Genomic DNA, 23,627 nt, shown 5'->3' with positions numbered 1-23,627 from the left:
AAAAAAATCCAGAGAACCCACCCCAGATTGAGACAAACCCCACAAGGTCCTGGAATGCTTCCTTTTCTATAGCTCAGGGGCATTTCATTTGAAAAGAACAACATCCCAACTCCTGTTACTGAAGCCACTGTGAAAATGGCTCAATTATTTTTTATACCAAGCCTGGCTCTGGTCCCAGTGAACAACAGCTGAGCAGTGGTTGCAAAGAGTTTCATGCCATGCTGGTTGGCTTCCTACTCCAGGAGTCTTAACTCACTGTGGGTTAACTGAGGGTCCTGGTTCTAAGGCTAAGCAGTGGATTCTACTCCAAAATAGGAAGGTGAAGGAGAATTGAAGAAACAGGTGGGTCTTGTCCCTGGGGAGGTTACTGGATTAGGATACAAGTGAGTACTTTTAAAGATGTCATCCAATATTGGTAGTATTGACTCAATCATCAAAGATGGGAATGGAGGCATAGGTCATTATGGTCAGCTATTAAAATGTCTTTTTTCCAGTCACTTCAGACGATTGAGAGTTGATACACAGTAATACATTTCCTCCAAGAGGCCTTCAATGACTAAACCATTCTTTCCTCTTCTCCCACTCCCTTTTGCTTCGCCCTGAATGGCTCCCCTTTCATTCCCCTTCTAACCCCACAGCACTTGTGTACATATCTGTAATAGGTTTATTTATATTAATATCTGTGTCCCCCTCTAAACTGTAAGACTGTTGTGGGCAAGGAATGTGTTAATTGTTGGATTGTACTCTCCCAAGCACTTAGTAAATGCTCTGTACACAGTAAGCGCTCAATAAATATGATTGACTAACTGTATGGCAATCTTCCATGATGTACTTCGCTTAGAAATAGTTTTTATACCAATAATTATTTTGTTTGTTATGTTTCCAATATAAATCTGTATTTCACATATTGCCCAAGATATGCCAGACAAGCAAATCTTTCTTCTTAAAAAGTCACTCTTTTCTTAAGAATTATGAAGTTCCAGAAAAGATAGCTACCACTGAAGTAGCAAGAGAGAGAGAGAGAGAAAAAAAATTACCCGCACCAATTCCTAAGGCTTTGAAGGATGCTAGGTGTTGAGCACCACCCAAAGTTATGTTAATTTTTTTTATGGGAATCACTACTGTGAAAAGGATTAGTATTGATGGTTGTGACCTCTGAAGAAATGTAGTTAGATTTTGAACACAATCTTCCAGTAAATCCTGACAGATTCAATAAATTGAGGTAGAATACAGTATCAATTTTATTCACGTAAGGTCAAGATGTTGTAATTGTAATTTCATAAGATAGAACCAGTGCTTTAAAAATCTCCTCATCGTTGAATTATAGTTTCCAAGAAAACGTTAAGGAATGACAACTTCATGAAAGGAGTGACATTAACTCCAAATTGAAATAATTGTTTTCTATAATACAAAAATAAACTTTCTTCTACACCATTTGACAGCATCTTATTTCTTATGTTAGATTTTCTTGCTTGTTTCAACTCATTGGTTAATTCCACAGTACTTTTCAGGTGCATTTATTTATGCACAGTTCAGGATAGGTAAAAGTGTAGTAGTTTTCCTTTAGCTGCGTCTTGTGAGACTCATCAAGAAAGAAAGCACGTGCAGGAAATGGTCGTGCAGAGTATGTGCTGATTAGATTTCCAGCCAAACATTACACATTGAAGGATGAACCAGTTTGTTTTAGTCCCAAAGAATATTAGAAAAAAAAGTATATATATATATATATATATATATATATATATATATATATGTATATTTCAGCGATGTGATTTTTTTTTCAATCCAAATTTTTATTGTGTATTTTCTGGATAGAGCTATAGTTTTCTTAAAGTCTCATGACTTTAATCTTTTGCAATACCCTCACATTTCCTTCATATTCAAATGTCATTTCACCATTGTCATCATCTTCATCTAGTTGTGAAATGATCCACTGTCATCCACCCATAGTGTGCTGAGCACAGCAATAGATATTGTATTACAGAAGAAATGGGAGACATAGCTTCTGCTCTCAAGAAACTTAGGACCTAAAGGGAAAAGGACACAATTACATTTACATAGAATATAGAATTGTTTATTTTGGTGCTATTGATGCCTGACTATTTGTTTTGCTTTGTTGTCTGTCTCACCCTGTGAGCCCGTTGTTGGGTAGGGATTGTCCCTATCTGTTGCAGAATTGTACTTTCCAAGCACTTATTACATAGCATAGTGTTACTGTATACAGTAAGCACTCAAAATATGCAATTGAATGAATGAATGAATGAACTGTCTTCCTTTATGCATGCTCCCTGTAGCACTATAACCCTGTCCTCTCCCTGAGTTCCCATCACTTTGGACCGCACTACCATCATTACTGTCTTACAAGCCACAACCTCGGTGTCATCCTTGAGTCCGCCCTCTCATTCACCCCACACATCCAATCCATCACCAAAACCTGCCGGTCTCACCTCCACAACATTGCCAAGATCCACCCTTTCCTCTCCATCCAAACCGCTACTTTGCTGGTTCAATCTCTCATCCTATCTCGACTGGATTACTGCATCACATCAGCCTCCTTTCTGATCTCCCATCCTTGTATCTCTCCCCACTTTAGTCTATACTTCACTCTGCTGCCCAGATTATCTTTGTACAGAAACGCTCTGGGCATGTCAATACCCTCTTCAAAAATCTCCAGTGGTTGCCTATCAACCTTCGAATCAAGCAAAAACTCCTCGCTCTCGGCTTCAGAGCTCTCCATCACTTTGCCCCTTCCTACTTCACATCCCTTCTCTCCTTCTACAGCCCAGACCACAAACTCCACTCCTCTGCTGCTAACCTCCTCACTGGGCCTCATTCTTGCCTATCCCGCCATCGAACCCTGGTCCACATCCTACCTCTGGCCTGGAATGCCCTCCCTCCGCACATCCACCAAACTAGCTCTCTTCCTCCCTTCAAAGCCCTGCTAGGAACTTGCCTCCCCCAGGAGGCTCTCCCAGACTGAGTCTCCTGCTTTTTCCTCTCCTCCTCCTCCCCCCCCATCACCCCCCTCCCTCCCTCTGTCCTACCCCCTTCCCCTCTCAACAGCACTTGTGTATATTTGTACATACATATTACTGTATTTCTATTATTAATGATGTGTATTTAGCTATAATTCTATTTATTCTGATGGTATTGACACCTGTCTACCTATTTTGTTTTGTTGTCTGTCTCCCCCTTCTAGACTGTGAGCCCATTGTTGGGTAAAGACTGTCTCTATATGTTGCCTATTTACACTTCCCAAGCTCTTAGTGCAGTGCTCTGCACACAGTAGGCACTCAATAAAACGATTGAATGAGTGAATGAATGAATAAACCTTGCCCTTTATCTGCACAACAGCATTACTCTGCCACTTCATTGATTTCACAAGGGCCTTTAAATCTTCATTGTTCTCTTAAACCTATGACATGAAGTAATGAGCAATTACCTCCTTCCCAGTTTGCTCCTAGAATGGGATCTCACCCTGCTCTTAAAATGAAACCTCTATCAATTAGTGGTGTTTATTGAGTGCTTTCTGTGTGCAGAGAACACTGATCATAGAATTAGGAGAGTACAATAGAATAGACAGAATCCTTATCCTCACTAAGCTTACAGTCTGGTGGATAACTGTGCTATTTGTTAAAGGCTGGGTCAAATGCAATACAATAATATTAGACCCAGTTCCTGTCCCTCATGAAGTTTACAGCCTAAGGAGGTGAGAGAACAAGTATTTAATCCCTATTTTACAGATGCCTTCAGGACATCTCTACTTGGATGTCCCTCTGTAACCTCAAACTTAACAAGTCCAAAACAGAACTCATATTCCCACCCAAACCCTGACCTCCCACTGACTTTCCCATCACTGTAGATAGCAGCATTCATTCAATCATATTTATTGAGCACTTACTGTGTGCAGAGCACTATACTAAGCGCTTGGGAAGTACAAGTCAGCACCATCCTCCCTGTTTCACAAGCCTGAACTCTTGACATTATCCTTGACTCATCTCCCTCATTCAACCCACATATTCAATCCATCACATTTATATCCTGTCAGTTCAACCTTTAAAACATCACTAAAATTCACCCTTTCCTTTCCATCCAAACAGCTACCGCATTAATCCAAGCACTTATCCTTGGATTAATTAGAGAAGCAGCGTGGCTCAGTGGAAAGAGCCCGGGCTTTGGAGTCAGAGGTCATGGGTTCAAATCCTGGCTCCGCCAACTGTCAGCCGTGTGACTTTGGGCAAGTCACTTAACTTCTCTGGGCCTCAGTTACCTCATCTGTAAAATGGGGATGAAGACTGTGAGCCCCTGTGGGACAACCTGATCACCTTGTGACCTCCCCAGTGCTTAAAACAGTGCTTTGCACAGAGTAAGCGCTTAACAAATGCCATCATTATTATTATTATTATCCTAGTCCACTTTGATTTCTGCATCAGACTCCTTGCTGTCTTCCCTGTCTTCCATCTCTCCCTACTCCAGTCATACTTCACTCTGCTGCCCAGATAATTTTTTCTACAAAACTGTTCAGTCCATGTTTCCCAGCTCCTCAAAAACTTCCAGTGGTTGCTCATCCACCTTCACATCAGGCTTATTATAGGTTTACTAAGGGCTTTAAAGCACTCACTCAGTCACCTTGCCCTCCCCACCTTACTCCCATGACTTCCAACTACAACTCAAACTGAGAAGCAGTGTGGCCCAGTGGAAAGAGAACGGGCTTTGGAGTCAGAGGTTATGGGTTCAAATCCCAACTCCAACACTTGTGAGCTGTGTGACTTCGGGCAAGTCACTTCATCATCATCAATCGTATTTATTGAGCGCTTACTGTGTGCAGAGCACTGTACTAAGTGCTTGGGAAGTACAAGTTGGCAACACATAGAGACAGTCCCTATCCAACAATGGGCTCACAGTCTAAAAGGGGGAGACAGAGAACAAAACCAAACATACTAACAAAATAAAATAAATAGAATAGATATGTACAAGTAAAATAAATAAATAGAGTAATAAATGTGTACAAACATATATACATATATACAGGTCCTGTGGGGAAGGGAAGGAGGTAAGATGGGGGATGGAGAGGGGGACGAGGGGGAGAGGAAGGAAGGGGCTCAGTCTGGGAAGGCCTCCTGGAGGAAGTGAGCTCTCAGTAGGGCCTTGAAGTGAGGAAGAGAAGTCACTTAACTTCTCTGGGCCTCAGTTCCCTCATCTTAAAATGGGGATTAAGACTGTAAGCCCGCCGTGGGACAACCTGATCACCTTGTAACCTCCACAGCACTTAGAACAGTGCTTTGCACATAGTAAGCACTTAATAAATGCCATTATTATTATTATTATTGTTACCCTTTGCTCCTATAATGCCTGTACCTCAGTCTTGCCTATCTTGCTGCTGATGCCTTTGTCATAACCTCCCTCTGGCCTGAAATATCTTCCCCCTTCCCATCTGGTGGACAATCACTCTCCCACCTTCAAAAACTTCTTAAAGACCTCCAAGAGACCGTCCATGACTAAGTGCTCATTTCTTTTTAATCCACTCCCTTTTGTGTTGCCCTTGCTCTTGGATTTGGAGTTCTGCTTTTAAAGAACTTAACACCACTATCTATGTCTTCAATAGGCAACACTTCATTGTGGTCCCTGCTTCACTCCACTACCCTCTTTGCTCTCCTACCCAGCTCCCGCATTAGATCTAATATCCAGGGAAGCCTTATTGGTCATCAGGCATAATCAGGCCCTTTTAGTCTCTAAAATCTTGACTTTTGTTAAATCTCAATTTGTAGTTTCTTCAACATGGTTTAATTTAAATGTAAATCCAAGTAAATAGTTTTACTGAAACATAACACTAAATTGTAGTACTTATTATTATTTGCAGTCTTCATATGTTGATGTAAGGTCTGGATAGAACTGCTTTTGAAGGCAGGGTGTTTGTATTTTAAAGAAAAGCAGTCTTTGTTTAATAGAGTTGCAGTTTCCTTACTTTTATATTGGTGATGCAGAGAACAATAGGGAGAGGAAGCCATAAAGAAAATGGATGTTCAATACAGCAAATGATATTGGAGACTTAATGAAAATGGACCTACTACAATGAGTTTTGAAGGGCCATTATTATGCCAAGACCTTCATTAAGTGGCTCCAAGAGATTTCTTACACAAGCGTTACAGAGAAACTTTGTTAACTAGCACTTATTGCAGATCTAGAAAGCTTCTTTCAAGTGACTTTTTTTGTATGTTGAAATGAAACAATATTGCTTCTTTAGAACACTACCTGGAAGGGAAACCATTCTGAATATCCATTATTCAAACTACATGTCTGGCAAAATGTCCTGTATTAAGAGAGGATTCATCAAATTGTTCATTCAAAGCAAATATACACCATCTCCTTCTCCCATGAGAGTTGGTGATCATTTTGCTAAATTCACTAGTCCTATGGTTTTGTTTTCCTAATGGTGTTTCCAGATGTACAGACTGTAGCATCACAAAGCAATATACCTCAATCTTAAATTTTGATTGTTTTGAATTGCTGTTGGTCTAACGTGTCTGAATTTCATTTCAGGCAGAAGTGAACCCCGTCAGTGTCACACCACCAATTCAAGCTGTAGATCAGGATCGAAATATTCAACCTCCTTCTGATCGACCAGGCATCCTCTATTTCATCTTAGTGGGTTGGTATCTGCTAATCTTGCTATCATTCCCAATGTCACCACAATGATTCAAATGAAAAAAGTGGAATTGGAGACGTGGAGCTTTCAGGCCTGCTCCATGTAGTGGAAAGTAGACTGAGGTTACCATTTCAGCCATCTTTATTCAGTATTTTGAAGAAGAAAGTGAGTAAAGGAGATTGAGAATACAGTTGGCTTTTAAGAAATGTGTTCAAGGTGGGATTGGTGCCAGGATCTACTCATTTGATCACCTGGGAATGGGAGATATCTATGTGACCTGTAACAATTGCAGGCTGGTAAGGGTAATTAAGGCATCCCCTGGAGAGCCCTAGGGTGGACACGGAAGTGGGTAGAGCTTCTTGGTGGGTGGGTCTTAGGGACAGCTGGAAAGCAAACGTGAAGGTCAAACAGTCAACCAATGGTATTCATGAATAATAATAATAGTAATAATAATAACAACGATTTTTATTAAACACTTACCAATTGCCAGGCACTGTACTAAGTACTGGGCTGAATACAAGCAAATCAAGTTGGACGTAATCCCTGTTCCACATGGCACTCACAGTCTCAATCACCATTTTACAGATAAGGTAACTGAGGCACAGCGAAGAGAAGTGACTTGCTCAAGGTCACAGCAGAAAGATGGTGGAGCTGGAATTAGAACCCAGCCCAGAGAAATTAAGTGACTTGCCCAAAGTCACACAGCTGACAAGTGGTAGAGGCGGGATTAGAACCCATGACCTCTGACTCCCAAGCCCGGGCTCTTTCCACTAAACCACGCAGCTTCTCTACTTGTTAAGTGCTTACTATGTGCCAATCACTGTAGTAATGATGGGGTAAAAGACAAGATAGTCAATCTCCGGGGTGTCTATACTCATCCGTTTAACCTGGACTTTTATGTGTTGCACATTTTTTCTTAAGCAGTGGCTAGGTGTTTATCCTGAAAATAACCCTAAATTAACTAGTTTCCTTCTCATCCCAGGTAAAGTTTAAGTGAAGAGAAATACATTTTCACATGGAACTAATTCTTTCGGTGTGGTCAGGCCAAATTCAAAAATACAATACAGGAAGACAAAACTGACTGTCTTTTGCTTTTTTCCACCCAGGGAGAACTCGGCCCCACCCACAGGGGCCCCAGTGCATCTGTAGGCAAAACTAGCCTATTTCTGACTTTTTTTTCTTTTAGTTTTGTGGTCCCGCTTCCTTTCCAAATAATCCTCCTGCCAAACCTTTTTTGAAAGAATATTTAAAAGTGCATCACCATGGCCTAGATGTCTAACATTATTTTAGACTCCAAAAATGGTTTTGGTGATTTTTATTTCTTGACTATCTACAAATATCTAGTTTACTGGAAGGATGGATGTTTTATTTTTTAATGAAAAAACTTGAAAATAAATAGTCATCCTAATGAAATTACCTTACGGATTTTTTTTTTAATATCGTTGAATGGCACCTGACTCGAAAAGCAAACAAGTGCATGAGATTGGTGCACAGGCTATATGATGGAGAGTTAATGCTTGGAAAATACATATTGGTGAATGAATGACTCAAGTTGGTGTGGGATGTTGCCGACTTGTACTTTCCAAGCGCTTAGTACAGTGCTCTGCACACAGTAAGCACTCAATAGATACGATTGATTGATTGATTGATTGACTTCGGAAGACCGCACATATCCGTGGGCTTTCAGAGTTTGTGGAAACCATAGGATGAGTGACCTCTAGGCGGATGTCACCCAGCAAATTCTCCAGTTGACTAAAGATTAAGGTGAGAGAAATGGAGAGGGAAGAAAAAATGTTCTATCCCCTCCCCAAAGGCACTACCACTTAGTCTAAAAATGGAGCTGTAGTTGTCGAAAACACCCAAGTGGACAGAAGGAATTGAGAATTAGAGGGAATAAGAGATGTGGTGTGGTCTAGTGGATACAGCATGGATCTGGATGTCAGAAGGACCTAGGTTCCAATCCTGGCTCCACCACTTGTCTGCTGTGTGTCCTTGGGCAAGTCACTTAACTTCTCTGGTGCCTCAGTTACCTCATCTGTAAATTGGGGGTTAATACTGTGAGCTCATGTGGAACATGGACTGTGTCCAGTTGATTAGTTTGTATCTACCCCAGCGCTTAGTATAATGTCTGGCACATAGTAAGCACTTAACAAATACCTTAAAAAAAATGCCAGGGCATGAAAGGTGAAAACCACAATTCCCAGTAGGTAAACAGGGATAATAGGCAAATGGGCAAATAATTCCCCACAATCAAAGGGGTTGTTCTGTGCAGAGTCAAACTCCCCAGTGTTCTCTTGGAAAGGGTGTATCTGGAACTTTCTCTTATGGTCTTACTCCTAGGTGGTTTTCCTCCAACACCTGAGGACATGCAGTCTCTCTTTAATGTTAGGTAATCCTTGTAGGAAGGCAATAAAGAACTGATTTTTGTGATTTATAATAATAATGATGGCATTTATTAAGTGCTTACTATGTGCCAAGCACTGTTATAAGTGCTGGCACTGTTCTAGCATCTTTCCTCCTTGAATTTATGTGAAACTTTCTTGAAACTAAGTGCATTTTATATTTTGATGCTGATTTAACAAGAGTTTCCTTTGGTTTGCTTTAACCCATCTTCTTTAAACTTCAGTGCGTATTTTCCAAGTCCCAGGGTAATGGGAGTTGTTACATGATAATCCCATATCTTCTAGGCAATGTCATTGATAGTTTTCTCCCTATGTCTTTGTCTTTTGAAATTGAAGGCTTCAGGTATTTTCGATCTATCTTCACCAAGAAGTGCTATTTCCTTCATAATTACGTTGGTTGCCCCTTTAGCACTTTCCAATCTCAATCAATCAATTGATGGTATTTTTGGTGCTTACTGTGTGAAGAGCACTATTCTAAGTCCTTCGGAGGGAATGTGCCTGTCATAGTACCAAGTACCAAGCACTTAGTACAGTCTTCTGCAAACAGTGAGTGCTCAGTAATTAAGAATGGTGCTTGGCACATAGTAAGTGCTTAACAAATACCATCATCATCATTATGATGGAATAAGATCGAGTCACTGAGTAGAGATGATGGAAATGAACTTTGTCCAAAAGGAGTTTACAGTCTCTATTAAACCCTTCTTAAATGTGATAAAAAATGGACACATAATTTGTGGTGAAATTGTCATTTATTTAATACTGTGGAAAGTTTTGTTTCTTGTTTCCTGTTTTGTTTTCACAATCAACAATATACATTGACCCTACTGCACAATAAGTACTTCAATAATATTAATACTACTACGACTGCTACTGTGCTATAGTGCTGAATGGGGAATTTGGTAAACTGTAATAGTACCAAAACACCATGATTACCACCTAATTAAATTTGCAATCACTGTACCCCTTCTGATGATGCTGAACATTTTGTAGCTTTTATGAATACTGCTGTATAGTAACTAGTAATATGAATGATTTGACATTCATTCATTCATTCAATCGTATTTATTGAGCGCTTACTGGGTGCAGAGCACTGTACTAAGCACTTGGGAAGTACAGGTCAGCAACATATAGAGACAGTCCCTGCCCAACACGGGCTCACAGTCTAGAAGGGGACGACAGACAACAAAACAAAGCATATAGACAGGTGTCAAAATCATCAGAACAAATAGAATTATAGCTAGATGCACATCATTAACAAAATGAATAGAATAGTAAATATGTACAAGTAAAATGAATAGAGTAATAAATCTGTACAAATATATACAAGTGCTGTGGGGAGGGGAAGGAGGTAGGGCAGAGGGGATGGGGAGGAGGAGAGGAAAAAGGGGGCTCAGGCTGGGAAGGCCTCCTGGATGAGGTGAGCTCGCAGTAGGGCTTTGAAGGGAGGAAGAGAGCTAGCTTGGTGGATGTGTAGAGGGAGGGCATTCCAGGCCAGGGGGAGGAAGTGGGCTGGGGGTCGACGGTAGGACAGGTGAGAACAAGGCACAGTGAGGAGGTTAGTGGCAGAGGAGTGGAGGGTATGGGCTGGGCTGTAGAAGTAGAGAAGGGAGGTGAGGTAGGAGGGGGTGAGGTGATGAAGAGCCTTGAAGCTGAGAGTGAGGAGTTTTTGCTTGATTCGTAGATTGACAGGCAGCCACTGGAGATTTTTAAGAAGGGGAGTAACATGCCCATAGCATTTTTGTACAAAGATAATCCAGGCAGGCAGCAGAGTGAAGTATAAACTGAATTGGGGAGAGATAGGAGGATGGGAGATCAGAGAGGAGGCTGATGCAGTAATCCAATCGGGATAGGATGAGAGATTGAACTAGCAAGGTAGCGGTTTGGATGGAGGGGAAATGGCGGATCTTGGCAATGTTGTGGAGGTGAGACCAGCAGGCTTTGGTGACAGATTGGATGTATGGGGTGAATGAGAGAGCAGAGTCGAGAATGACACCAAGGTTGCGGGCTTGTGAGACAGGAAGGATGTTAGTGATTTCTACAGTGGCAGGAACATCAGGGAGAGGACAGAGTTTAGGAGGGAAGATAAGGAGTTCAGTCTTGGATTTATTGAGTTTAAGAGGGTGGGCAGACATCCAGATGGAAATGTCCTGAAGGCAGAAGAAGATACGAGCCTGGAGGGAGGAAGAGAAAGCAGGGACAGAGATGTAGATTTGGGTGTCATCAGTGTAGAGATGATAGCTGAGGCCATGGCAGCAAATGAGTTCACCAAGGGAGTGAGTGTAGACAGAGAACGGAAGGGGACCAAGAACTGACCCTTGAGGAACCCCTACAGTAAGGGATGGGAGGGGGAGGAGGAGCCCGCAAAGGAGATGAGAACAAATGGCCAAAGAGATAAGAGGAGAACCAGGAGAAGATAGAGTCTGTGAAGCCAAGGTTGGATAACGTATTGAGGAGAAGGGGGTGGTCCACAGGGTCGAAGGCAGCTGAGAGGTCGAGGAGGATTAGGATAGAGTAGGAGCTGTTGGATTTGGCAAGAATGAGGTCACTGCTGACCTTTGAGAGGGCAGTTTCTGTGGAATATAGGGGATGGAAGCCAGATTGGAGGGAGATGAGGAGAGAGTTGGCATTGAGGAATTCGAGGCAGCGTGTATAGATGACTCGTTCAAGGAGTTTGGAAAGGAATGGTAGGAGGGAGATAGAGCGGTAACTAGAAGGTGAGGTGGGGTCAACAGAGGGGTTTTTTAGGATAGGAGAGACATGGGCATGTTTGAAGGCAGAGGGGAAGGAGCCAGTGAAGAGTGAGTGGTTGAAGATGGAGGTTAAGGAGGGAGGAGGGAAGGGGTGAGAGTTTTCATAAGATGAGAGGGATTGGGGTCTGAAGCACTTGAGAGGAGGGAGGAGATCTCATCTGAAGTTACTGCTGGGAAGGATGGGAGAGTAGCAGAGAGGGGATGGGGAAGAGGGAGGGGTGACTTCGGGGAGCTCAGATCTGATGGAGTTAATTTTACAAATGAAGTCGGAAGCCAGATCGTTGGGGGTGAGGGATGAAGGAGGGAGAGGAATAGGGGGCCTGAGAAGGGCAGAGACTCTCAGTTCAACATTTATGTAAGCACAATTTGTGGAATATTGAGGTTGGGTCCTGGATAGGTCTTCATATTCACACTCACATATGGGTAAATTCTCCCTGACAATAGTCTCATCTTTAAATATTAAATTTGCATTACTTGTACTTACTTTACATTTATATAAATATATAGGTGAATAAATATACAAATATATAAGTAAATACTGCTTTTTAATTTTTATTTACCAATTATACTGAGGAATTTTTTCCAGAGCATCGGGGAAAGATGAAACATATAATACTTCAGGCACAGTTCCTGGCCCAAATGAGGTTCACAACCTAAATGGATTGGCAGGATAGATTAGTGACATACACAGAAAGAAATAACATAATAAAGTGAAAACAATAAATGAACACAGTTTTCATTTTTTGCCATTTTGTCAAGGTTACATCAAGGTTTGGTGTAGATCAACAGGCTCAAAATTCTTAGTTACGAAGAATTGTTGTAAAAAGGTCTTCTTTCCATCCTGCTGGAAGAAGACTGATTATCACCACTTTTAAATGAAGCAAAGGGATGCAGAGAGACTGAATTGGTCATTCAAGTGGATTCTATTCTCCTCCCTCCTGGAGTTAAATGTCATAAGTGGAGTGCAAAGACCACGAACATTATTGTTATTAAATAGCTTGCAGTGTTCAATAACTTTTCTGCCAGAGTTCATTCATTCATTCAATCGTATTTATTGAGCGCTTACTGTGTGCAGAGCACTGTATTAGGCACCTGGGAACTACAAATCGGCAACATATTGAGACAGTCCCTACCCAACAACAGGCTCACAGTCTAGAAGGGACACATAGACAATCAAACAAAACAAATAGACAAGTGTCAATACCATCAGAATAAATAGAATTATAGCTATATACACATACTTTTTCAAAATAGCTGCTATCTACTTTGGAAGCCATTTTCTCTCACTGTACTTTTAGGTACTTTTTATTTGGTATCAGTTGCCACTTACTACATGCCAGCCACTATTTTGAGTGCTGGACTAAATACAAGCTAATCTCCCGGATTTTTTAATTATCATTATTATTCTTATGGGCCAGCTTTAGCTATAATATGTCTTGCCTAGTGAAAGATTTTTCTCAGCGAGGCCTAGTGGATAATGCAGGGGCCTGAGAGTCAGAAGAGCCTGGATTCTAATTCCAGCTCTGTCACTTTGTGCAAGTGACACAAAGTCACTTCTCTAGACTTCTAATTTCTCTAGACCTCAATTAACTAATCTGTTATATGGGGTTTAAGATTAGGTCCCATGTGTGACATGGAGTGTGGCCAACCTGATTACCTTGTATCTACCCCAGTGCTACTTCACAGTCCCTCCTGGCACATAGTAAGTGCTTAACAAATAATATAAAAAAGGGCATGAATCTAATGAACATTTTGCAATACAAAGACACAAGAAAAAAAAATAGGGAGAGTCAACTTTTCTCAGTCTAAGAATTCCTGGCTCAAATACTTGACATTTTAAAGTTTACATCATTCATTTTTTTTTGGGTTACCCACAAAAGTTATGTCAAGGTATTTTTCCAAGATGTTTATCATACTACCCTTGATGAAATAAAACTAAAAACAATCCTCTGACCTTACCCGTTCCTCATTTGAATTTAACCTAAACAATATTTTAGCTACAGATGAGACTATATACTGTTAAAGATTGCCTTTCTGTTGCTTCCTGTGGTAATCCTGAAGTAATTGGCTGACACATTCATCAGCCTAATAAATGGAACATAGCCACTGATAAGCAGATACTTTTATTTTTTTTTTCTTTTTATGGTATTTGCTAAACTCTTACTATGTGTCAAGCACTGTTCTGAATGCTGGGGTAGATACAAATTGATCACGTTTGACACAGTTCCTGTTCCACATAGGGCTCACAGTCTTAGTAGGAGGAAGAACAGGTATCTAATTCTCTAAACTGAGGCTTAGAGAAATTAAATGAGCTGCCCAGTGTCACACAGCAAGCAGTTGGCAGAATGAAGATTGATAGCTGCTAGAAATGTTCTGATTGACTTATTTTAAAACCTGACTCTCAACCTCCATGAGAGCTAACCCAACCCAGATGCTCCTAATATCACTTTTCCTGCAGGGATAAATATGGTTTTGAGAATTCACGTATAAAGGATTCAAAAATATTGGGTCTAGACTGATAATACCTTGAATTTGAGAGCACTACTCTTTTTTTCCAAATACGTACAGTTCACCTCAATTATTGCATGTCATCCTGACAACATCACTGTGAGGTATGGTCAGGGTTTGATGTCCATTTCACACTTTGAAGGATTGTAATAAAGCCCATTGGTTGCAATTTATAAATCCATTGTTTAGTCTCTAAATATTGAAACATTTTTCATCGATTTCAAAGGAAATGTGATTTATTAAATTATTAGATTGTAGGGGATTTTATTCTCTGTTATTCAGGACAGTGCATTGTTTTTCCTCTTGGAGCTGAAAGGGAAGGATTAAGTTGAATTCATTCTTTAGAAGGATCCTAATGTACTGGTCTAAGCTACTCGAGATGGAGAGAATTGAGGCATGGGATCATCATCATCATCAATCGTATTTATTGAGCCCTTACTATGTGCAGAGCACTGTACTAAGCGCTTGGGAAGTACAAATTGGCAACATATAGAGACAGTCCCTACCCAACAGTGGGCTCACAGTCTAAAAGGGGGAGACAGAGAACAAAACCAAACATACTAACAAAATAAATAGAATAGATATGTACAAATAAAATAAATAAATAAATAAATAGAGTAATAAATATGTACAAACATATATACATATATACAGGTGCTGTGGGGAAGGGAAGGAGGTAAGATGGGGGGATGGAGAGGGGGACAAGGGGGAGAGGAAGGAAGGGGCTCAGTCTGGGAAGGCCTCCTGAAGGAGGTGAGCTCTCAGCAGGGCCTCAGCAGGGATGAATCAGGTATATTGTTCATGGAAGTAGATTTTGCTAGAGTTGTGGAGGTAGAGTTTAATTTCTGATATTTTCTTGTACTTTCATGAAACATGCTTCATAAAATGGATAATATTTTTATAGGTGGGCAGTTAGAGTACATTTGGCTTCTTATTTTCATTGATAAAGGACACTGAAAACTAAGTACTTATGCCTGCACATAAATTCTGCCAGAATATGAAACGAAAGAAGTCTGGTAGAAGTGAAAATGGGCCTGTATTTCTATAATAACTGCTGTGTCTTTCCCATCCGCTTCAAATATGAAAATGTAAAAGACAGATTAAGTCTCTGAGTATTCATTCATTCATTCAATCGTATTTATTGAGCACTTACTGTGTGCAGAGCACTGTACTAAGCACTTGGGAAGTACAAGTCGGCAACAAATAGAGATGGTCCCTACCCAACAATGGGCTCACAGGCAAGAATGGGGAGACAGACAACAAAACAAAACAGGTAGAGAGGTGTCAATACAATCAGAATAAGTAGAATTATAGCTATGTGCACATCATTAATAAAATAGATCTAGGCTGGTGCAGGAGGCTGGGGGATAGGTTCCAGACTCCATCCAAATTAAGCTCCTTGTGGGCAGAGTACTCACTTTGGGAGATATCCCTGTATCTTTGTATCTCATCTCCATTTAGTAACATGGGGGTGTGTGTGTGTGTATGTGTGTGTATGCATATGTGTGTGTGTGTGTGTGTGTTGCAAGAAAAGAAGAGGAGTGAATTATTTTGCTTCTCATACCTAAAAATTGAATGCAAATTGCATTACTAAAATGGACTATAAAAAAATGAAATTGAATTCAAATACTTCCGTGGAAAGATAAATGTGACTGATCAGAGCCACATGTATATTGTAGGAGCGCAGATGTTGCACTTCAGAGTTATTCACTGTTATACATTAGTGACCTAAGGGATAAATCATTGAAAAAAAGTTCCAGGCTCATTGATTTGTTATGCCAAAGTATGTAGGGAAAGTTACCTAATCATCAGTATCTTACCCTTTATTTTGAAGCACAAGGGACACAATGTGTCACAGGTGATTCTATTTCATTTCTAGATTAAATCATTAAATCCACCTTAATTGCTAATGATTGTGATTGTGCTCCTCTATTAGTTAAATGAAGTGCACAGTTAAAGCAGCTCTTCTCACTACTTATTTTTCTCAATTATGTATTGAAATATTGATGTCTTCTTACAGGGACTCCTGAGGATTATCCACAATATTTCTATATGGATCCTACAACTGCTGAACTCAGCCTCCTACAGCCAATCAACAGGGATTTTCACCAGAAATTTGATTTGGTTATAAAGGTAATTTCAACTCCCTTTTCCTTGTTTACTAAACCATTTGGTACTGTAATCCCTTGAGGTTTCTGGTCCTATTTCAACCATTATAAACAATCCATTCTTCTGGCTGAGAAACTATCCTTTCTATAGAAAATGGTTAGATACACTTTTAAATAAGAACAGAATTGTCTTACGATATTTTTAAAAGCTATGACATTTGTTAGCTGTTCATAATTAGATGTATCAATCAATAGTATTCATTATTTACTATGTGAAAAGAATGGAAAAATATTATCTCATATTTCTTATGAGTTTTTATACAAACATTATATCACAGGTAAATAGCATGGATGATTTACCAGGGCTTTCAGTAAAAACAAAAAATTTAAAAACCCACTTATTCAAATGGGCAAAACATTATTAACTATAAAAGCCTAATTATGTATGACGAATAAGAATAAATGTTTGTTTACACTCTAATTTTAGGTAATATTAAATATCACTTTTTATGAAGGTAAATAAACATTTGGATATGTGGAAGTATATGATTATCTTTGGTTATTTTTCTGGTGTATAAAATGTGAAAAATATCCCTGGACAAAAATATCTGTCCAAAATATTGAGGAGTGCATTTATTATTAGAGTTCTTTCTGGGATTTATTTTTAAGATAATTTTTAGTGAAAGGCTGTCTTCAGCTTAAGCCAAAGATTGATTGATTTTTAACTATTTTTTAAGGTACTGGTACCTGCCCTTTATGTATGCCATTTCACAGTATATTCCATCTTCAGTATTTCTGCTATGCATATGTATGAATATGAAGGATCAGATTTTAATTACTTGTAATAAAATAGGGTACTTACTTTCTGAGGCCTCGACGCCCAGAATGCAATCTTGAAATGTCAAAGAGGTAACACAAACAACACAAAAATCAAATTTATGAAATTAGAAAGAATGCTGCAAAGCACATGTTCTCAAAGACATCTTTATGTGTTCTTTCCATTTGCTAAAGAAAGATCTGAATGGTTATGATTTATGGAACAACTTTGGCGGTCTTAAATCAGAGTTCTTGACAGGAGTTTAATTAAAAGCTGGTATCTATTTTTAGAAGGTATGCAGTCACTACCAGAGATTAAAACATTGCCAAAGCCTCAGGTACAACTCAAGGAAGGGGCAAAGAAGGAGTAGTCAACAACAGTAACAAAATAAACTGCTCATTTATTCAATATTAATAATAATGATAGCATTTGTTAAGCACTTACTATGTGCAAAGCACTGTTCTAAGCGCCAGGGTGGATACAAGGTGATCAGATTGTGCCGCATGGGGCTCACAGTTATCATCCCCATTTTACAGATGAGGTAACTGAGGCTTCGAGAAGTTAAGTGACTTGCCCAAGGTCACACAGCAGACACGTGGTGGAGCCGGGGTTCGAACCCATGACCTCTGGCTCCAAAGCCCGTGCTTTTTCCACTGAGCCACCTATTAGAGACTAGGTTTCACAGGTATTATAGCTTTTTCTTCCCATATGCTCCAGACACTATAAAGATTTTAGTAGTGTTAATGATAATATTTATTAAGTGCTTACTATGTGCAAAGCACTGTTCTAAGTGCTGGGAAGGTTAAAAAAAATAATGGCATTTATTAAGTGCTTACTATGTGCAAAGCACTGGGGAGGTTACAGGGTGATCAGGTTGTCCCACGGGGGGCTCACAGTCTTCATCCCCATTTTACAGACGAGGTAACTGAGGCCCAGAGAAGTTAAGTGACTTGCCCAAAGTCACACAGCTGATAAGTAGTGGAGCCGGGATTTGAACCCATGACCTCTGACTCCAAAGCCCGGGCTCTTTCCACTGAGCCACGGTGCTTCTCCAGTGTTGTGAAGGTGCAGACTGTAAGTTTGCTGTGGGCTGGTAATGAGTCTGCTATATTGTTATATGGTACTCTCTCAAGTACTTCATACAGTAATTGAGGACACAGCAAGTCCTCAATAAATAAGATTGACTGAAGTATATCTATGAAGTATATTTATTTATAACATTATAAAGAAGAAATGAAGAAGAAAGACCGTCGACAGTGAAGGAGAAATAAATGAATGGGATAAATGGGATGAGAGAGCAATTCCAACCCTAGAAAAGGCAGTCAAAAGAATATAGTTAAGCAACTGCAGCTTTACTTTGTCAAATACAGAGCTGTCCTTCATTTCCCAGGAAGATACTGACCATTATATCCGCCCTACATATACAAGATTACCGAAAGACCTATGGAAACTGACCTGCCTTCGGCACTGTGCACATTTTGAGATAGTATCTTTGTGCACGTTTGTTCCAGAGGAGCCTGTTTTCAAGGCTCTCTATTGGTATCTCAGTCATTCCAAAGCATCCATTCAAGGAGAGCAATCCTCTCCTGATTGTTGCCTGCCAGACTGATCTATCTGCTCAACAGTTCAGTCTTCCAAAAGTTCATTGTTCTTTCATATTGAGACTTCATTACATATTTAAATAGTGTATTCTGCCCTTCCTTTCAGTTTTACATAAAGCATCCAAGATAAAATCCTTATCTTCCCATCCAAAACCTGTCCTTCCCCTGACTTTCCCATCAATGTAGATGGCACCACCATCCTTCCTGTCTCACAATCCCATCACTTTGGTGTTATCCCTGACTCCTCTCTCTCATTCAACCCGTATATTCAGTCCATTGTTAAATACTGTTGGCTTGACCTTAACATCATAACTAAAATCTACCCTTTCCTCTCCATCCAAACTGCCACCACATTAGTCCAAGCACTTATCCTATCCCGCCTTAATTACTATATAAGCCACCTTACTGACCTCCCTGCCTCCTGTCTCTCCCCACTCCAGTCCGTATACTTCACTCTGCTGCCTGGATTATTTTTCTAAAAGACTGTTCAGGCCATGTTTCCCTACTCCTCATGAACCTCCAGTGGTTGCCCATCCACCTCCACATCAAACAGAAACTCCTTACATAGGCTTTAAAACACTTCATCACCTTCCCCCTCTTACCTCACCGTACTACTCCCCTACTACAACCCAGACCTCCTAGTTTGCTCCTCTAAAGCTAACTTTCTCACTGTCCCTCGATCTCATTTGTCTTGCCACCAGTTCACATCCTAAAGTGCCCTCCCTCTTCATATTACTCTCCCTGCCTTCAAAGCTTTATTGAAAGCACATCTCAGTTTGTACATATTTATTACTCTATTTATTTTACTTGTACATATCTATTCTATTTATTTTATTTTGTTGGTATGTTTGGTTTTGTTCTCTGTCTCCCCCTTTTAGAATGTGAGCCCACTGTTGGGTAGGAACTGTCTCTATGTGTTGCCAACTTGTACTTCCCAAGTGCTTAGTACAGTACTCTGCACACAATAAGCGCTCAATAAATACGATTGATTGATTGATTGATTGATCCAAGAGGTCTTCCTTGACTATGCCCTCCTTTCCTCCTCCCACTCTTTTCTACATCACCTAGACTTGCTCCCTTAATTCTTCCTACATCCCAGTTCCATATCACTTATGTACATATCTGTAATTGTATTTATTTATATTTAATCAATCAATCAATCAATCAATCGTATTTATTGAGCGCTTACTGTGTGCAGAACACTGTACTAAGCACTTGGGAAGTACAAGTTGGCAACATATTTAAGTCTGTATCACCCTCTATGCTATTAGCTTGTTGTGGGCAGGGAATGTATTTCTCATATTGTACTCTCCCAAGTGCTTAGAACAGTGTTCTTCACACAGTAGGCTCTCATTAAATACCATTAATAATAATAATAATAATGGCTTATATTAAGCACTTACTATGTGCAAAGCACTGTTCTAAGCGCTGGGGCGGTTACAAGGTGATCAGGTTGTCCCACATGGGGCTCACAGTCTTAATCCCCATTTTACAGATGAGGTAACTGAGGAACAGAGAAGTTAAGTGACTTGCCCAAAGTCACACAGCTAATTGGTGCAGCTGGGATTTAAACCCATGACCTGTGACTCCAAAGCCCGGGCTCTTTCCATTGAGCCATGCTGCTTAATTATCAATTAATAATTAATTAATTGACTGTAATTGACTGTAATTAATTGACTGTAATTGAATTAATTGACTGTAATTATCAATTTCCTCACATTCCCTGCCCTACAATTCTGGGTGGCTGCTGAAATGACTTTGCTCCAGGATATCATTGGTAGTATTGTCAATACATTTTAAAAGTATTGTTATTGTTATTATTATCGTTGCTATTAATAATAATAATAATAATAATAATTGTATTCATTCAGCATTTATAATAATAATAATAATGGTATTTGTTAAGCACTTACTATGTGCAAAGCACTCTTCTAAGCGCTGGGGGAATACAAGGTGATCAGGTTGTCCCACTTGAGGCTCACAGTCTTAATCCCCATTTTACAGATGAGGTAACTGAGGCACAGAGAAGTTAAGTGACTTGCCCAAGGTCACACAGCTGACAAGTGGCAAAATCGGGATTAGAACCCACAATCTCTGACTCCCAAGCCCAGGCTTTTGCCACTGAGCCATGGTGCTTCTCATGTGCTCAGCATGTACAAAGTACTGGGTAAATACAACTTATGCAGATTGGACTCAGTCCCTGTCCCACATGAAACTCAGTCTAAGGGGGAGAAAAAATAGATACTTAATACCCATTTTTCATATGAGGAACCTGAGACACAAACAAGGTAAGTGATTTGCCCAAGTTCACACAACAGGCAAGAGTCAGAACCAGGAATTGGAACCTGGGTTTTCTGATTCCCAAATCCGAACTCTTTCTACGAGTCTTTAAATTTAATGCTAATTATAATTTGTAGGTGACTCTGGGGAGACTGTTAAAGATATATATATATATAAATATATAAAGATAAAACATATATACATATAAAGATTTGATATATAAATATCAAATATATATATGTGTGTGTATATATATACACACACACATATATATTTGATATTTACATCCATGTTTTATGTCCATCTAGCTTTATAAGCCTTCACATTTGTCTCAAGATTCACACCCTTTCCTAATGTCACCCTGTTTCATATGTGAATCTCCTAAAATATTTGCTGTACTTTAAAATTCTATTTATACTTTTTTCTTCTTACTGTATTGGATACATGTTCAGAACTCCACATCTTCACTCCCAATCCTTGTTTCCCCCATTTCCCCTCTCACTGTGGGCAAGGAATGTGTCTGTTATATTATTGTATTGTATTGCTCTGCATACACTAAGTGCTCAATAAATAAGATTGACTGACTGACTGACTTTCCCATCATTCCCACCACCACACTCCCTGTCTCACAAGCTCATAACCTTGGCATTATCCTTGACTCATCCCTCCCATTCCACCCATATATTAAATTTGTCACAAAATCCTGTCTGTCTTCACAACATCACTAAAATCTGCCCTTTCCTCTCCATCCAAATTGCTACCACATTAATAATAACGATGGCATTTGTTAACCTCTTCCTATGTGCCAAGCACTGTTCTAAGCACTTGGGAGAATACAAGGTAATCAGGTTGATGGGGCTCACAGTCTTAATCCCCATTTTACAGATGACATAACTGAGGCACAGAGAAGTAAAGTGAATTGCCCAAAGTCACACAGCTGCAAGTGGCGGAGTGGGATTAGAACCCATGACCTCTGACTTACATGCCTGTGCTCTTTCCACAGAGCCACGCTGCTTCTCTATCCAAGCACTTATCCTAACCCACCTTGATTACTCTTTGCTAACCTCCCAGCCTCCTGTCTCTCCCCACTCCAGTCCATACTTCATTCTGCTTTTTGGGTCATTTTTCTGAAAAGATGCCCAGGCCATGTTTCTCCACTCCTCAAGAACCTCCAGTGGCTGCCCACCTACTTCCACATTAAACAGAAACTATTAACCATTAACTTTAAAACACTTAAAAGTACTCAATTTCCTTATACCTTCCTATCTTACTTCATTGATTTCTTCTACCACCTAACATCTCACTTCACTTTTCTACTATTCTACTATTCTCACTTTTCTACTGAGTAGCCAACCTACTCATTGCACCTTAATCTCCTCTATTTCACCACTGACACCTCGTCCTCTGTCCTGGAACTTCCTCACCATTCACATCCGACAGACTATCATTCTCCTCTTCAAGGCCTTATTAAATCATATGTCTTCCAAGAGGCCTTTTCTAGCTAAACTCTCTGCATTTGGATTTGTATACTTTAATCAGTGATATTCGCCCCACCCTCAGGCCCACAGCACTTGAGTACATGTATGTAATTCATTTTAATTATGTGTCTTTATCTAGATTGTAAGCTTCTTGTGTGCAGGAAACATATCTACCAACTATCACATTGTATTCTCCCAAGTGCCTAGCACCCAGTAAATGCTCATAAGTACCACTGATTGATTAATTCATTCATTCATTCAGTGGTATTTATTGAGCACTTACTGTGTGCAGAGCACTGTACTAAGCGCTTGGGAAGTACAAGTTGGCAACATATAGAGATGGTCCCTACCCAACAACGGGCTCACAGTCTATTGCCACTGAAATCTTGGTTTGAGTGAATACCAGGATATGGCTTGCACATAACCTCAGCTTTCTTCAAGATTTCTGTCAATCCAAAATGTCCAGTGATTTGGAAACAGGTTCAAGCTGAAGGTTTTGGGTCACTTGTTACAGCCTCAGGTATGGGGGCCTAAAATAGGTTCAACAGGATGAGATCTAGCATACAAAGTTCCACTTTACTCTGCTGGTAATGAAGAAAGAGCCAGACAGGTAGCCCTCTAATCTGACTCTGCCAAATCTACCATTATGAAAACAACCTAAGGATCTTGGTGAAATTTTGAGGATAATCAAATATAATTAGCAGTTTCCAGAGGCCATTTGAAAATGTATCTCCCCATATACCCATATCCCCGTATATCTTAGCAAATAACAAAATGCATCCAAAGAAGTATATCCAAACTACCAAGAAATCTAAATATCAAATTCCTGGTGAAAAATAAGGAAACTTGTAATGCTTCTGTGATAACATCACAGTAACTCTAAGGGACAAGGGAACCCAATTACCAATATCCATGTGAATAAATGAATCAATCAATCAATAAATCAGTCATATTTATTGAGCACTTACTGTGTGCAGTGCACCGTACTAAGTTCTTGGGAGAGTACAAAATAACAGAGTGAAAGGGTGCTTCTGTGA

At 39.9% G+C, this 23,627-nt stretch overlaps 1 protein-coding gene across 1 annotated transcript in view; it reads left to right on the top strand.

Annotated features, from left to right (window-relative positions):
- Window positions 1-23,627, top strand: part of PCDH15 (protocadherin related 15) — a 702,056-nt gene that overhangs the window by 311,962 nt on the left and 366,467 nt on the right. The window contains exons 8-9 of the mRNA XM_038743373.1: window positions 6,541-6,649; window positions 16,327-16,439. Coding sequence (XP_038599301.1) covers window positions 6,541-6,649; window positions 16,327-16,439 — 222 coding nt within the window. The remainder of the gene's footprint in view (window positions 1-6,540; window positions 6,650-16,326; window positions 16,440-23,627) is intronic.

The sequence above is a fragment of the Tachyglossus aculeatus genome, chromosome 3 (assembly GCF_015852505.1).
Source record: "Tachyglossus aculeatus isolate mTacAcu1 chromosome 3, mTacAcu1.pri, whole genome shotgun sequence".
Taxonomy (NCBI): Eukaryota; Metazoa; Chordata; class Mammalia; order Monotremata; family Tachyglossidae; genus Tachyglossus; species Tachyglossus aculeatus.
This window is presented reverse-complemented; position numbering and strand designations above follow the sequence as displayed.